General features: G+C 43.4%; 1 protein-coding gene across 1 annotated transcript in view; it reads right to left on the minus strand.

Annotated features, from left to right (window-relative positions):
* The window catches only part of CLOCK (clock circadian regulator), a 2,173,159-nt gene that overhangs the window by 475,528 nt on the left and 1,679,947 nt on the right, over positions 1-17,684 (minus strand). Inside the window, exon 15 of the mRNA XM_044062477.1 lies at positions 2,139-2,286. Coding sequence (XP_043918412.1) covers positions 2,139-2,286 — 148 coding nt within the window. The remainder of the gene's footprint in view (positions 1-2,138; positions 2,287-17,684) is intronic.

Raw genomic sequence — 17,684 nt, forward strand, 5'->3', positions numbered from 1 at the left:
AGACAGTAATTTGACCACTGACCAACACACAACCAAAGTATTAAAAAAAATCATTCTATGTCACCCAACTTATGAGTAAAGGCATGGGATCCAGATCCATGGAAATCACAGTGTCACTTTATTAGTCTCTTATCAGACCCATCTCTGAATATAATAATAATAATGTACTTTACTACACATGCAACAACTGGAAAGCCCACAAAGGTTCCTTACCAAAAAAAAATTCCAGGGTATAAACACTTTGTGCTATACAGATCGCCTAAAGTACCTATCCCTATACTCAGTCTCCTACAGGCATGCCTGGAATACAAGGCATCCTCAGATCAAGTGCTGATGGAGATTTTGCATGTCTTGCTAAACAAACAGTATAAGAACCACTAGATCAAAGAATTTAAATTTTGCTTGTGACATGGACAGGACAGATACGTGTCTAAGAAGATCCCCAAGCTCTGGAAAAGGCTCCCCATTGATATGAAGCAGAGTCCATCCCTAATCCTATGTAAGTGTAACCGTGACCAATGGATGGGAAAATCAGAATTTCACCCCAGGGTATGGTCCCCATGTCTCTATTAGACAAAAGTAGGCAGTAACTATACCCAAACTAACATACCCTCTACATTACCTTTAGAAACTTCCTAACATGCCTCCTCCAAATAAACACCCATGATAAAGGGACACAACTGGGTTGGGAAGCATGGCTAGGCTTGTAAAGGCCCATGTGGTTGTTAGCCTAATACATGATTAAACAGAACAAAAGACTCCAATTCCAATACTTTCTTGGAAGAGGCCATCAAAGAGCTTGTGTACCAACAACTTTAGTTAACTGAAGGCCTTCTAAGAAGCAGAGGAACCCCAAAGGATGAGAAGGCCCTCACTTAGTTTCAGATTTGTCAGAGGCATGGGGAAACATTCTGACGGTGACTGAATATTCATCAGTTCTGTGATGCCATCTAGTGGCTGACACATTGAATCCCTGGCAAACAGGACACGATGAGACATTATGTTGCTTGCTTGCTAAGATAGAACATACACAGAGAGAGGCTGTCACCGTGCACAGTGGGCTCTCTACAGGCACACTCCTTAAACATTGGCTTCAATGCTGTGAAACTGGTAAAATGGCAGGCCACGGGGCCTGTGACTGAATGCAGCTGGGCAAGCAAGCTCATCAAAAATCACAAAAAGGATGAGAAAGACAAAGATGAAAAAATGTTACCATGTAGAATACTGTTTAGTAGTAGTGCCAAAGAGTGAAGAGAAACAATGCAAAAAAAAGCAAAATCTGCTGAATTCTGTAGAAGGTGATCCTAGTGTGTCCAAACTGGTTGCACAGCAATAAAGAACTAGAGAGATGGCAGCCAAGCAACAACCAGGAAGCAAAAGTAAGAAAAGCTTCTGAAAAGTTCCATGTACCATACATGTTTTCAGGATGCTGAAAAGGTATCACTTCTTATCAGGTCCACATTTCTCAAAACAGCCCAGAAAAATACCATGAAGAGTATCTCCAACACTGATGCAAGCTACTATTCCAGCAAGAGAGTTACAGTAACATGTGCTGACCTCCACACTACTGGTGTAGAAAGATCATGGTTTGGTTAAATGTGATCCAAAAAATCATTACTGTACATAGGATTTTAAAAGTAACCCCACGTTTTTCACACATAACCTAAACTGAAAGCTTACTTCTAGAACCAATGGGTACTAGCCAATGTGCTGTGGTAGCAATATTTCAGCTGAGGAGGGTGAAGCAGTGTGCATCTTGCAGCATCAATGTACAACACTAAGTGAAACAATGTACATTATTCCAACTTAAACATGAGTGATAAAAGACAGGTTATTACAAGAGTATATAAATTGGACTGCCATTGTATTCTCAGATCCAATTACATAAATTCTATGTAATTTCTTTAACAATATTGTTGTAGGCAAACGAAACACAATTAAACTGGATATCTGATATTTAGCAAAATATGGCCAAAAGTACCTTAACAGAAAAAACATGTTAGTGAGCCTAACATCCAAGATTAGCTTTACTAACCATGCCAAATATTGCTAGGGAATGCAAATTTAATTTTATTAAACACTGCACTAATCAGCACATCATTTTAAATAATGTAAACCAGACTGATGATATAATTTACCTTACTACAGTATGTGTGCAAACGATAAACTCTGGCCTCGAATTCCACTGATGGTAGGTGATGTAGTATTGCGTCTGAAGCCAAATCCACTGCTGCCCCTTGGTTAGGAATCTGTAGTAACAGGATTTACCTTTTCCATACTGCATCACTGAAAATGAGTTACATTTCACAAATGTGAAAAGCTATAATTATCTCCAAACTTCCATAACAAGACTGAGACAGCATAGTTTATGCTTTTATACACACACACATATATTTATATATATATATATATATATATATATATATATATATATATATATATATATATATATATATATATATATATATATAAATATATACACACACACACACACACACACACACATATATATATATATATATATATATATATATATATATATACACACACACACACACACACACATATATATATATATATATATATATATATATATATATATATACACACACACACACACATATATATATATATATATATATATATATATATATATATATATATATACATATACACACACACACACGTATATATACATATATGTATATATATATATATATATATATATATATATATATATATATATATATATACACATACACACACACGCACACACAATACAAAGCCTCACAGGCTCAGCATAGATAGCCATGAAGTGTGCAATTTTGGCAGTGTGTAAGAAAAAAAATGGTGAAAATCTGATACTAAAAGCAAAATAATATATGCTCAGCAAGTCATTATTATGGGAGTCTTCAATGTTGACAAGAGTCTCTCCACTGACACATTAATTTACCAGTAATGGCTCAAAAAAGGTTAAGCTCAGGTTAGACTATTACCTGAACTGACAAGTCTCTGGGATATGAAGAGTATACTTGACTGCATCCTTGTAGGCAGTCCCCAAAAGACTGAGACGTCTGGAGTTTTGGATGGTCATCTGTGACATCCTACCAACATGTGTGCTGTGGAACCATTTAAGAATGAGAACAGGTACCGCTTTTTTAAGCATTTTTGCAAATTCAGCTAAGAGGTATTTTATTCTTAGTTATCTACCAATCGGTCTCCTCTCTTCAGGCTTCCCTAATGATGCAGTTGCCCACGTCAGTACCATTTTCCTGAATGATAAGTGAGTCAGACCCTTTGGTGACCCTTGGATTCTCCTAGCATTAAGATTTCCCTAGCATTAAAAATCTGACATCCAAAAGGGAGCATCTATGGTACAGTTACCTCAAAACTTTACTAGGATCTGACCAGGTCATATTTCAGGCTGCATGAAATCAAGCATACCATTGCATACATCAAAAAAGGCCTTTTATAATGATCAGCAGCACCTGCATGTTAAGTTTTAGAAATGCACTGATCATCCTGGACACTGCAAAACACTCTCCTGTTTTCCACATCTACTTTATCACCTCCTACTTTGTGTCTCTCCAGAACCTATTCTCCAGAAATCCTAACACTGCCACTTGTATTCTGTCACAACTGAGCTGTGCTGCTTTTACTCTCCTTGGAGGCGCAGTCTGCAAGTACTTAAAAGTTAAAGCCCAGGTCTACAGCTGCAGAAAATCTACCACCACAATTCATGAAAACTGCAGATGCTTCTTTCTCTTACCTGGTTACTATGAAGATCTGTCAAAGAAAAATGCATTCCTTCATTTGGAAAAAAAAAAGTCTCACTGTTCCCTTGTATAAGGGTGGGTGCTGAACAGCTATGGTCCAAACACCATTCCCTCCCCATTTCCATAAACATTAGAAAAATGTGAATACCAACAGCTCCCTTAGTATTTAACTGATTCAGATATCACTTCCAGTGTCTACAACCCAGAAAAAGGCTGGGCAAGGCAGGATGGGAGTCAGCTTCCTAATCCTAGGGGAAGAGAAGTGGCTCTGGCTCACTGCTTCAGTAATACCTCAGTAATATCTAAAGGGGACATCAGCTATTATATTTACAGAGCCTGTCAAATGTACTGCCACTGTGCAAGTGCACAAGCCTGGGAAAGCAATGTTTACACGCATACTTCTTTTGCTGGGCAGCAAGCAGCACAGCTCAGACAAGACAGAAAGGCCACCCTACAGGACCAGCAAGCTGACCCATTACCTACCAGTCAGCTCTTGCTGCAAGGGGATAGGCAGATGATTAGGCTACCCAGACAGAATAATGGGCAGTAGGGCTGCTGCCTATTCAAGGGGTACCAGTTCCCTCCTAATAGAATGAAATGGGACTTCTGTCTGTGCAAAGTCACTGGCAGGGCCCTCTAGAGGAGCAAAAAGTACAGTTGTGTACACTTACTATAAATGTAGATGTTCGAGTGTATTCACTGTTGCAGTCATTACATTTGGGTAATCTGCTGGCAGGTTGCCCTCAGTCGGCCTGATTAACAAAGTCTTGGGTCCTGCGTTGGTTGCTGCCCCTTCTTCCATGATGTCAGAACGTCAGGGGTATAAAGCATGCAGCCGATGCCATTACTTCAGTTTTTCTTGCCCCAGATGTCAGGTGCCCCCCAAATGGGGAGCAAAATATATACATATATATATATATATATATATATATATGCATGTAATTTAGAACACAACAAATATATCTCCAAATAAAAAGCAAATACACCAAAAAGGCTTTTGAGCATAGTAAAAGAAAGAACAGGTATAGTAAGAGAAAAACAGGGGGCTGGCGGGTGGGTAACCTGGACTGGACTGCAACAGTGAATACCCTCGAATATCTACATTTATGGTAAGTGTACACAACTGTACTATGTTCTTCATGTTTCACTGTTGCAGTCATTACATTTGGGTAGAATCCCAAAGCTATGGTTGGGAGGATGGAATGATTCAGCACTAGGAGCAGCTATAAGGCCCTGCAGGACAGCAGTGACAAAGCCTGCTCTGGATTTAGAGAAGAGAGGTAAAAGGTAATGTTTGGTGAACGTATGAACTGAACTCCAGGTAGCAGCTTCTAGAATGTCTCTGGTAGGAACCCCTCTGAGAAAGGCTGCAGAAGAAGATGCAGCCCTGGTGGAATGCGATCTGATCCCCTTGGGAACAAGTTTACCATGGTGCATGTAGCAGAAACGAATACAATGGCTTATCCATATTCAAATAGTCTGCTTTGAAATAGTCTTTCCCTCTGCCCCTGCAACAAATGCCACCAGTAATTGCTCAGATTTTCTTAGAGATTTTGTCCTGCTTAAGTAGAATCTTAGTTGTCTGTGTACATCCAAGGAATGCAGAATCTGCTCACCCTTGTTCTATGGATTTGGGAAAAAAGTTGGCAAATGAATGGACTGATTAAGAGCCACACTAGATACCACTGGCATAAAGGATGGATTGGTCCTGAGCACCACCCTGTCTGGGTAAAAAATAATAAAAGGCTCCACTGCCATGACAGCCTGTAGTTCTGAAATCCTTCTAGCTGAAGTGACTGCTAAAAGAAAAGCTGCCTTCCAAGAGAGAAATGTTATGTCTGCAGTAGCAGCTGGTTCAAAAGGAGGTAAAGTGAGTTTTTCCAACACAAAATTGAGGTCCCATGCAGGAGTTGGTGCTCTCCTGGGAGGTCTTACATTTTTGGCCCCTCTGAGGTACTGCTTTAGCAAGGGATGAGAAAAGAGGGGAGGCTCTGTGTTGTAATGAGATGAAATAGCAGAGGCATGTATTTTTATGGAAGAGAAAGATAGGCCCTTGTCAAGCATCTCAGTAAAATATTGCAGAATCTGAGGAATATTGGGCATTGCTGTGCTTATTCCTTGTGCTTGGTTCCAGGCACAGAATATTTTCCATTTATCAGCATAAGATTTTCTAGTACTAGGCCTTCTAGCCTCCAAAATGACATCCATCACAGGTTTGCTGAGGGATGTAACCAGTGGAATTAGTTGATTAGCCATGCTGCAAGATTCAGAGTTTGGAGATGAGTGTGCAGAATTTGATAGTTCTGCTGAGACAGTAGATAAGACGTCTGAGGCAGGTACAATGGAGGAAAGTGTGACATATTGCATAGGCGCGGGTACCAGTGTTGGCGAGGCCAGTCTGGAGCAATCAGAATCATTTTAGTTTTTTCCCGTCTGACTTTTAGTAAAACCTTGGAGAGCAGAGGCAGAGGGGGAAAGGCATAGACTGATAGGTTTTTCCAGCTGAAGGATAGAGCGTCCACTTTCCAAGCTTTTTTGTGATGAATTCTTGTGCAGAATTTGTCCAACTGATAGTTCTGGGGTGTGGCAAAAAGAGCTATGTCTGGGCTCACCCATTTGCATGTCAACATGCTGAAGATTTGTGGATCCAGTTTCCATTCGTGTGGGTCCATAAGATTTCTGCTTAGTTCTTCTGCCAGAGTGTTTTGTTTTCCTGGCAGGAATTGAGCTTGTAGATGTATTTGATAAGTCAAGTCCGTGTTCCACAAAGCCATGGCTAGTCTGCAAAGGGGGTAGGAATGGGTACCCCCCTGCTTGTTTATGTACCACATGACTGTGGTGTTGTCTGTCTTTATCAGTAGTTGTCCTGGATGAAGATAGTCCTTGAAGGCTGTCAGAGCATTCTGTACAGCTAGCATCTCTTTCTAGTTGATATGTAGGTGCATTTGATTTGGGCTCCATTGGCCCTGAATGCATCTCCCTGCCATATGTACCCCCCAAGCATAATCTGATGCATCCGTTGTCAGGGTTTGTGTGGCAGGGGGTGGAATGAATGACAGTCCCTTGTTTTGGTGACAGGCCTCTGCAAAGTACAGGAACTCTTGCTGCAGGCAAGGAATGATAAGAATCATTGCTTCCAGGCTGTGACAATGTTGACTCCATAAGCTTTTTAGGTACCATTGAAGTTTCCTCATATGCAGTCTTGCATATGGAATTATTAGAATGCAGGAAGCCAAGAACTCCAAGGCCTGCAGAATTTGTCTTGCAGATAGCTGGGTTTTTGTGGCCACTTGTTTGAAGTAAGTCATTAATTGAATTTGTTTTTCTGGTGTAAGGTAAGTCATCTGGGCAGTTGTATTTAAGCTTACACCCAGGAATGTAATTATTTGAGAGGGTTCCAGGTGCGATTTCTTTGCGTTTATGGTGCACCCTAGACAAGTTAGAAGCCTTTTTACAAACACCAGATGTATTAGAAGAGTGTCCTTGTTTTCTGCCTGAATTAGACAATCGTCCAGGTAAGGATAAATTTGAATGTTTCTTTGTCTGCAAAATGCAATTACTGGTGCCAGGCACTTTGTGAAGACCCTGGGCGCAGTAGATAAGCCAAAGGGCAGTGCAGAGAACTGGTAACGCAAATAGCCTGCTTTGAAGCGGAGGTATCTTCTGCAAGATTCCCTGATTCAGATATGCAGGTAAGCCTCTTTTAAGTCTAGAGTTACCAGCCAGGCATCCTTGCCTAGCATAGGCAGTAACTGTTGTAGAGTCAGCATCTTGAATTTTGGAATGTCCAGGAATGTATTTAGAATGGATAAGTCCAGAATTGGGCGCCATGATTTGTCTTTTCTGGGTACCAGGAAATGTCTTGAATAAAAACCTTGTCCCTTCTCCTTTTCTGGTACTGGCTGAATAGCCCCCATATTCATGAGGAACATAACTTGTTTCTGGGCCTCTGCCCATTGATTTGGAGGCAGATCTGGCCATCTGTTTGGGACTGGCAGCGTGTGGAAATTAAATCTGTATCCCTGGGATATTATATTTAAAACCCACTTGTCCTGGGTAATTAGATGCCAATTGTGTGCATGAAGTGCCAGTTTTCCCCCAAAAGGGGCTGCCAAAAGATAAGTGCTTGGTGATGGCAGAGGAAAGTCATTGAGACTGTTTACCGTAGGGAGGTGCCTTGCTACTTCCAGATTTGGAGGTGGAGGCACCCCATTGTTTTGTTCTGTAAGTTCCTTGTGACTGAAACCTGGAGCCTTTGGAGTGTCTGGGTTTGACCTGAGCAGCTCTGGTGGGTACTGGAAAGGACCAATTCTTAGTAGGCCAGTGCCTAGTGAACCTGGGTGGCTGCACTTATAGGAAATCTTTTACAGTTTGCATAGATTTAGCTTTGTCTTCCATCTTTTTTCATCAAAATTTCTTCTGCCCTATTACCAAATAGACTGTCCTGTTGTAAAGGAGCATCCAACAATTTTGCTTTAACATGATCAGGCAGATTTTGGTCCTTGAGCCAAGCATGCCTTCTTATCACAGATCCAGTTACAGCAGCCCTGCAAGAGGCCTCCAAGGAATCAAAACCACATTACAAAGTATGCTTTCCAACTTGTTCAGCTGAATGCAATAAATCCTGTAACTCTTTATTTTCCACACAGTCAGAAATAAACATAATTTTCTGTTTAAGTAAGCCCATGACATGCTGGTGGTATTTAAGCGTATGAAATTGATAGTTTAAAGCCCTGATTACCAAGGTTGCAGACATGTAAACCTTCTTACCCCATCTATCCAGCGCCCTGGATTCTCTATCAGAAGGGCTAGGATTTCTAGCAGTAGAAGCCTTAACACCCTTGGGACCCAGAGAAATGGTTTCAGGGTCAGCAGTAGGGTTTTTAAAAAGGAATTTGTGGGAGTCAGGAACCCTGTAATATCTGTCTGGCTTACTAGGAGCAGGAGGCAGGGAATCAGGAGCCATGCTGGATTAGGAGAAAACATCATCAACAATGTCTAGAACAGGAGGTATAGCCAAAGGCCTATGCTGAGGAAGAAGGAAGAAATCCCTAAGCCTTTTTTTAGATTCTGAGAAATCCTGACTCTCCCAGTGAAAATGCTCCCTTAAGGTATGCAAAGTTTCTCCAAAAGAAAAATCCTCAGGAGGAGAAGCAGAAGGGATGGATTCTTCTGCATCTGAGTCCTCATAAGGTGGAATAGATAATTCTTGATCCGAAGAGGAATCAGAAGAAATGGAAACCTGATCTGATGATTCATAATCAGTGCCTTGCCTAGGCCTCTTAGCAGGAGGGGGATGGGAACCCCTGATCAAGGTAATTAAATCCTCAGCCATTTTGATCATTTGTTTTTTAGGCATAGGGGCCTGTGCACATGGCCCAAGCATTGGTTTTTTAGACATAGAAGTTGATTTTGGCCTAGGTTGTGAAGATGGCGCCGGTTTAATATACAAATCTTTAGGCCTGACAACACCCTCAGAAGCTGGTGCCTGCTCAGTCGCTCTGGACCACATCTAAGGTAGAGACATCCGTGGGTTCAATACTTAAAAGTTTCTCACGGCATACTGGACTCCAAATGGGTCTCAGAAGAGGCCTGCGAAACAAAAGTAGCGAGCATCAGGGGCTGCGAAAGCACCTCACTAAGTACTGGCAAACCGGCGACTGGCTTAGGAGAAGCTTCATCATCGGTTTTGGACCTCGACAGTCTTTATCTATCGTTTTCTTTGCGATTTTTGTGTATTCCGGTAGTCGGATTGCTAACTGACAACATTTCTGGATAGTTAAATCTTGAGCCAAAACATTTAGATGCAAAAATATACCAACGCTTAATAGTGAGTTGATTAAATTTAGCACAAAACCGACAACAAGGCACGTTGTGGTCAGGGCCTAGGCAAGGAATACAGTACAAATGAAAATCCTTATGAGGTATTTGCTTCCCACAAGTAATACAATTATTAACTTTTATTGACATCGGTAAGGAGCAAGAAAAAGATTCCCCAACGGGGTACTTAGCTTTAGGTTGAAGACTTCAGTTCTGAAACTCGAAAAACGACAATTTTAGGAATCGGCCGACTGGCACTTGCGAACTGCTTCTGCTTTGGGCACCGCGTGGCAAGAAAGACTGATGAAAATGGCGTCAGCTGCATGTTTTATACCCCTGACGACCTGACGTCATGGAAGAAGGGACAGCAACTGACGCAGGACCCACGACTTTGTTAATCAGGCCGACTGAGGGCAACCTGCCAGCAGATTACCCAAATGTAATGACTGCAACAGTGAAACACGAAGAACATCACACTTTCAGTAGTCAAAATGGCTTCAGGTCAGGAATTTCCACTTGGAAAATTAAATGTTCTGTTTAGTCCAAGAGAGATAATGCCAAACATACAGGGGCAAAAAGAACTAAATTATAATACAGGATTCTGAGTACAAAGGAATGGTAGTGTATGCAAACATATGCACAAACTGACCAGTGCTGCAATCAATTTTTACCATATACAGTGGATATAAAAAGCTTACACACCCCTGTTAAAATTCTAGGTTTTTGTGATATAAAAAATGAGACCACAATAAATCATTTCAAAACTTTTCCCACCTTTAATGTGACCTATAAATTGTACAATTCAATTAAAAAACAAATATGTTAGGGGAAGAATATAAAAAACATAAGAAATGTACTATAAGCTGGTTGCATAATTGTGCACACCCTTAAACTAATACTTTGTTGAAGCACCTTTTGATTTAATTACAGCACTCAGTCTTCTTGGGTAGGAGCCTATCAGCATGGCACATCTTGACTTGGCAATATTTGCCCACTCTTCCTTACAAAAGAGCTCCAAATCTGTCAGATTGTGATGGCATCTCTTGTGCACAGCCCTCTTCAGGTCACCCCACAGATTTTCTACTGGATTTAGGTCTGGGCTCTGGCTGGGCCATTCCAAAACTTTAATTTTCTTCTGGTTAAGCCATTCTTTTGTTGATTTGGATGTGTGCTTAGGGTCATTGTCATGTTGAAAGGTGAAATTCCTCTTCATCTTCAGCTTTCTAGCAGACGCCTGAAGGTTTTGGGCCAAAAGTGACTGGTATTTGGAACTGTTCATAATTCCCTCCATCTTGACTAAAGCCCCATTTCCAGCTGAATAAAAGCAACCCCAAAGCATGACACTGCCACCACTGTGCTTCACTGAGGGGATGGTGTTCTTTTGGTGATGCAAAGTGTCGTTTTTGCACCAAAAGTACCTTTTGGAATTTTGGCCAGAAAGTTCAACCTTGGTCTCATCAGACCATAACACATTTTCCCACATGCTTTTGGGAGACTTGGATGCATTGTTTTGCAAATTTTAGCTGGGCCTGGGTGTTTTTCTGTGTAAGGAAAGGCTTCCATCTTGCAACCCTACCCCACAGCCCAGACATATGGAGAATATGGGAGATTGTTGTCACATGTGGTACACAACCAGTACTTGCCAGAAATTCCTGCAGATCCTTCAGTGTTGCTGTAGGTCTCTTGGCAGCCTCCCTGACCAGCTTCTGTCTTGTCTTTTCATCAATTTTGGAGGGATGCCCAGGTCTTTGCAACATCACTGTTGACTCATATTTTCTCCACTTTTTGATGACTGTCTTTACTGTGTTCCATGGTATATCCAATGCTGTGGAAAAAGAAGTTATGTACTCACCAGAACATTCCATCTGAGTAGTTCTACTTTATTTGTCTTCAACCTGTGGGTCCTCGGATCCATATCGGATCCGAAACGGCTGCATTTTCCAGCTATGGCTCCGAGCTCCTCCCCTTACCCATAATTCCCCTGTCTCCCTTCTCCCTTCAGATCGAGTTTGCTGCCTAACATGCAACAGATACCCAACCTAATAACACCTTATCCTCCAACACCAACATCACAAAAGAGCTTTAGCCCTGACAGAACCAAAGATCCTAGCAACAAATGTCCGGTACAAAGGACATGTCAAATCCCAAAAGATAAGGTTAGGGGAAAGGAGGGGAGGAACAGTTGAAGATAAATGAAGTAGAACTACTCAGATGGAATGTTATGGTGAGTACATAACTTCGTTATCTGAAGTAGTTTACTTCATTTGTTCTTCAACCTGTGGGACAGAGTCCCCAGCTACCTAATTCTTGGGAGGCCCTCATGGAAAGATATTCTGGACACCGCAGAGCCAAAGGATGCTCTACTTCTAGAAACCAAATCCAGTTTATAATGAGAAGCAAAAGTGTGAGATGAAGCCCAAGTAGCAGCTGAACAACTATCATCCAAAGAGACACTAGACCAAAAGGCCACTGACTTAGCCATAGATCGGGTCAAATGAGCCTTCACTTTTCCTGGAACAGAGAAACCTCTATCTGAGTAAGCCCGGCCAATGCACTGAGAAATCCAGCGTGCAATAGTCACTTTTGAGACAGGTTTACCAAAAAAGGGCTTGGCATAGGACACAAAAAGCTGATCAGACATGCGGAAAGGTTTAGTCCTGTGCAAATAAAACCTCAACTGCCTATGTATGTCCAGTAAATGTAATTTGTATTCCCCTTTGTTCTGGTAGTTCAGAAAAAATACTGGTAAATTAATAATCTGATTAATATTGACTTCCAAAGCTACCTTGGGAAGGAAGGACGGGTTAGTGCATAGCAACACTCTATCTTTGTGAAAGATCATGTAAGGGACTTTGATAGAAAGAGCTTGAAGCTCCAGCAACCTTCTAGCAGACGTGATGGCAACCAAGAAGGCAGTTTTCCAGGTCAAAAACTGTAGCTCCACAGATGCCGCAGGCTCAAAGGGAAGAGAAACCAATGCCTGCAACAACAAAGTAAGGTCCCACGGAGGGATAGGGTCCTTAACCAGGGGTCTGAGAAGAAAGGCACCTTTGAGGAAGGTTTTACAAAGTTTAGAAGAAGCCAATGAAGACATGTTTACCCCAACATGAAAATTAGAAATGGTGGCTAGCAGAAATTTCACCGTTGAGGAACTAGCACCCCAATGAAAAATGCTAGCTAGGAAATCTAACACCGCTAAAACTGGTGCAGTGAAAGGGTCCAAAGACCTCTCAATGGCCCAAATAGAAAAATGTTTTCATTTACTGTGATAAACTTTCCCGGTGGCTGATTTATGAGCCGCCACCAGAATGGATTTAACGGGTGATATTAGAGCAGGAGTCCTAAGAATCATGGGAACTTGAGCAGCCAAGCAGTGAGCTTCAGACTGTCCAGATCTGGACGAGAAATCCCTGAGGGATGTGAGAGCAGATCCAGGACCGGATCCAAGATCCATGGTGGAACAACTATGTGCGACTTGAATAAGGGAAACCAAACCTGACGAGGCCAGAATGGGGCTATGAGGATCACAGTGCTCCCCAGCATTTGGGCTTTCTGAAGAAACTTTGACATGAGGGGAAAGGAGGATAAGCATAAGGAAGCCCAGGAGGCCAACCATTTATCAGAGCATCTCTGGGGACTTCTCCCGGGGGGGGTTCAGAGCGAAAAACTCGCTGCATTTCGTGTTGGAAGGAGAAGAGATCGCAGCAAGGATGACCCCACTCTAGGAAGATCTGATCCGCTACTGAAGACTTCAGAGACCACTCATAAGGCATCAGGATAAATCTGCTGAGCCTGTCAGCTAAAATGTTGGACCGTCCCGGGATGTGCATTGCCACCAGAAAATCGCTGGTGGAGATTGCCCATTCTCACACTCTCATGGCCTATCAACATAAGGGGTAAGATTTGGTTCCCCCCGTTTGTTGATATACAAGACCACTGACATGTCCATCTGAACTGCAATTGTTCCCAGAGGAAGATGAGCATGAAGGGCCTGCAACGCAAGAACTGCTCTCATCGCTAGAACACTGATATGTAGATAGGTCTCGGAAGGGGACCACATGCCTTGGACTGTCTTTCCTGAGCAATGGCCCCCACCCACCCAAGTAGGGAGGTGTCTGTGGTCACCGTGGTTTGGGGTGGAGGAGGTTGAAAGAGTAGATGCGGGGACTGAATCCACCACCAAGGGGAGTCCCTGCACACTTTTGAAATTCTCACTGGGAAGGATAAGGGAAGGTCTAACAGTGACCACTGTACCGCTAGAGTCCACTGCAGTACCCTCATATGAAGGCGTGCCATGGGGAGAGGATTTATCATCTCTGCCATACAACCTAAAGCTCTTAACACCACTATGGCTGTTGGTAACTGGGTCTGAAGGATGAGTAAGATGTGTATCCTCAAGCTGCGTAACCTGTCTGAGGCGAGGAACACCTGTGATTGTATTGTGTCCAGCCATGCTCCAATGAAATCTAGAACTTGGACCAGTTGAAGGGCACACTTATTCATGTTGATCGTGATGCCCAGCTTGTTGGCTAACTGAAAGGAGTCCCTGCCCTGACATAGTAGATGCTCTGAGGGGGCAGTAAGGAGCCAATCGTCTAGGTACAGAAAGCCCTGAATGCCCTGAAGCCTCAGGTGAGCCGCTACCACTGCCATTACCTTGGTAAACACCCTGTTGGGGGCCTGTGGTGTGACCAAAGGGGAGGGCTTGAAACTGGTAAGGACTGGCTCCCAGCCAGAAGTGAAGGAATCTCCGGGAGCGCCTGTGCATCTTGATGTGATAGTATGCATCCTGGAGGTCGATCGAGCACATCCAGTCTCTGTCCTGTTGATAAGGCAGAATAGATTGAAGCATGACCATCCGGAATTTTGTCTTGGTTCAACTGGGACAGATCCAATATTGGTCTGAGGTTCCCCATCTTTTTTGGCACTAAAAAAGAAACCCATAATAAACCCCAGATCCAGACTGGTCTGGGGGGGGACCGGTTGGATGACTGGTTTTCTCAGTAGTGAGTCCACCTGCACTACTGCTTTCTCCCGCTGCATGGGTGGAATGTCTGGGAGAGTTTTGTTGGAAGGGGGTGGATCTTTGAAGGGAATGAAATATCCTCTAGAAATGACTCGCAACACCCACTGAACTGTAGTGATGGACTCCCATGCTAGTGGGTGAAGCGACAAACGACCCCTGACTGCTTCCAGAGATGGACAGCCGGGCAACCTTTCAGGGCTGCTGTCCGGGTTTATCCGAGAAAGGTTCTTGGGACCCAAAATTCCTAGGACCCCCTCTGCTGTATCCCTCTCTGCCACTGGGGGATGGTGAGTCCTGAACGTCCCAGGAAAATGCCTGAAACTTGTGGAACCACATCTTCTGGCCTCACTGGTTCCTGGAAAAGGACCTTTGAGGTGGAGAGAAGCGGACTCCGATGGCAGACAGTGTCTTCCCATCCTTCTCACTCTGGACTAAAGTCTCTGTGACTGTTTTCCCAAAAAGGAAAGAACCATCAAAAGGGGCGTTGGTGAAGGACACCTTGAAGGGCCCTGAGAACTGACGTAAGCTGAGCCAGGTGTGAAGCTGGATGACAACGCTTGACCCCGCCACCCGTGTGGCTCCTTCTGTGGCATGGGAGAGCAAACACTTCACTGTGTTGGCTACAGATTTTAGGTGGCCATTCGTGCACTGAACGTCTTCCTGTCCTCTGCCGACATGGACCCTGGGGTCGACTCCATGACTTTTTTGACCAGATCTCTCTGGAGTCGAACAATGTTCACCATGTAGTTCAGTGCCCTCAAGCATAAGGTCGCAGAAGCATAAACTTGCTTCCTAAAGCAATCCAATGTCCTTGACTCTCGGCCAGGTGGATGGACAATGGAACTCTCCTGAGAAGAGTTCCTTCTTGGTGGCTGCAACACCAGCATACTATCTACAGGGGACCCTTTGTACCAGTGTAGTTTGTCTGCAGGAGGGCTCAGGACCTTGTCCAGGTGCTTAGGTATCAGCTCTATGGTGTCCAGCTCCTTCCATGCCCTAGATGTAATCAAATCCATGAGTGGATCGGCAGGAGGGGATACCCAAGTGGCAGACGGGCCCAAGCTGAATGCCTCCAGAAACACGGACTCGTCAGAGGTTGGTTTTGGGGCAGACTACCCCCTCTTTGACATAGGATTTCCATGATGTCTCCAAAAGAGACATCATCGGGGGTGATCTTGGGGAATCTTCCCCTATTAATCCAGGTTCATGTCTTCTGTAAGGGACTCTGGAGGAGAGTCCAAGTGCCTCCTTTTACATGTATGCTTGTGGGGGGGGGCTTCTCAGGAGGGCTCTCTGGGGAGGTCTTGCAAGCAGGTTGTTCCAAGGTTGGAATGTCCTGGGGCATTATGGCTATGGGCTGTACCTGAGAGGGCAAGATGTTCAGACCTGCACTCAAGACAGTACAGTTGTGTACACTTACCATAAATGTAGATGTTCAAGTGTATTCACTGTTGCAGTCATTACATTTGGGTAATCTGCTGGCAGGTTGACCTCAGTCGGCCTGATTAATAAAGTCTTGGGTCCTGCGTCGGTTGCTGTCCCATCTTCCATGATGTCAGGGATATAAAACATGCAGCCGACACCATTACATCAGTTTTTCTTGCCCCAGATATCAGGTGCCCCCCTAATGGAGAGCAAATTAAATTAAAAACACAAAAAATATACCTCCAACGAAAAGCAAATACACCAAAAGGACTTTTAAGCATAGTAAAAGAAAGTAGAGGTATAGCCAGAGAAAAATAGGGAGCTGGAAGGAGGGTAACCAGGACTGCAATAGTGAATACACTACGGTTAAGGTGTTTGCCTTACAAACACAAGGTACAGGGTTTGAATCTCACAGGGGATAATTGTCTAGGCTTAAAATGGCTTGCAAGGGCAGTTAGCCTAGTACTAATCTATGAATCTATGAATCTTATGGTAAGTGTACATAACTATACTATGTTCTTCATGTTTCACTGTTGCAGTCATTACATTTGGGTAGATTCCCAAAGCTATGGTTGGGTGGAGGGAATTATACGCCATTAGGACCAGCTATAAGGCCCTGCAGGACAGCAGTGGCAAAGCCAGCTCTGAATTTAGAGAAAAGTGGTAAACGGTAATGTTTGGCGAACGTATGAACTGAGCTCCAGGTTTCAGCTTCTAGAATGTCCCTGGTAGGAACACCTCTGAGAAAGGCTGTAGAAGTATATGCAGCCCTGGTGGAATGGGATCTGATCCCCTGAGGGATAGTTTTTCCATGGTGCATGTAGCAGAAATGAATACAATGGCTCATCCATTTGGAAATGGTTTGCTTTGAAATAGCCTTTCCCTCTGCCCCTGCAGCAAATGCCACCAGCAGTTGTTCAGATTTTCTTTGAGATTTTGTCCTGTTTAAGTAAAATCTAAGTTGTCTATGTACATCCAATGAATGCAGAATCCGCTCCCCCTTGTTCTGTGGATTGGGAAAGAAAATTGGCAAATGAATGGTCTGATTAAGAGCCACACTGGATACCACTTTAGGCATGAAGGATGGATTGGTCCTAAGAGATACCCTGCCCGCATGAAAAATGATGAAAGGCTCCACTGCCATAAGAGCCTGTAATTCGGAAATCCTTCTAGCTGAAGTGACTGCTAAAAGGAAAGCTGTTTTCCAGGAGAGAAATTTTAAGTCTGCAATAGCAGCTGGCTCGAAAGCAGGGAGAGTGAGCTTTTCCAACACAAAATTGAGGTCCCAGGCAGGGGTTGGAGCTCTCCTGGGTGGTCTTAAGTTTTTGGCCCCTCTGAGATACTGCTTTAGTAGAGGATGAGAGAAGAGGGGAGGTTCTGTGTTGTAATGAGCTGAAATGGCTGAGGCATGGATTTTTATGGAAGAAAAGGAGAGGCCCTTGTGAAGCATCTCAGTTAAGTATTGTAAAATCTGAGGAATGTTGGGCACTGCTGTGCTTATCTCTTGAGACTGATTCCAGGCACAGAATCTTTTCCATTTGTCAGCATAAGATTTTCTAGTACTAGGCCTTCTCGCCCCTAAAATGACATCCATCACAGGTTTGCCGAGGGATGCTAAGGGTGAATTTAGGTGATTA

Source organism: Protopterus annectens, chromosome 2.part1, assembly GCF_019279795.1.
Source record: "Protopterus annectens isolate FY-2018-M chromosome 2.part1, PAN1.0, whole genome shotgun sequence".
Classification (NCBI taxonomy): Eukaryota; Metazoa; Chordata; order Ceratodontiformes; family Protopteridae; genus Protopterus; species Protopterus annectens.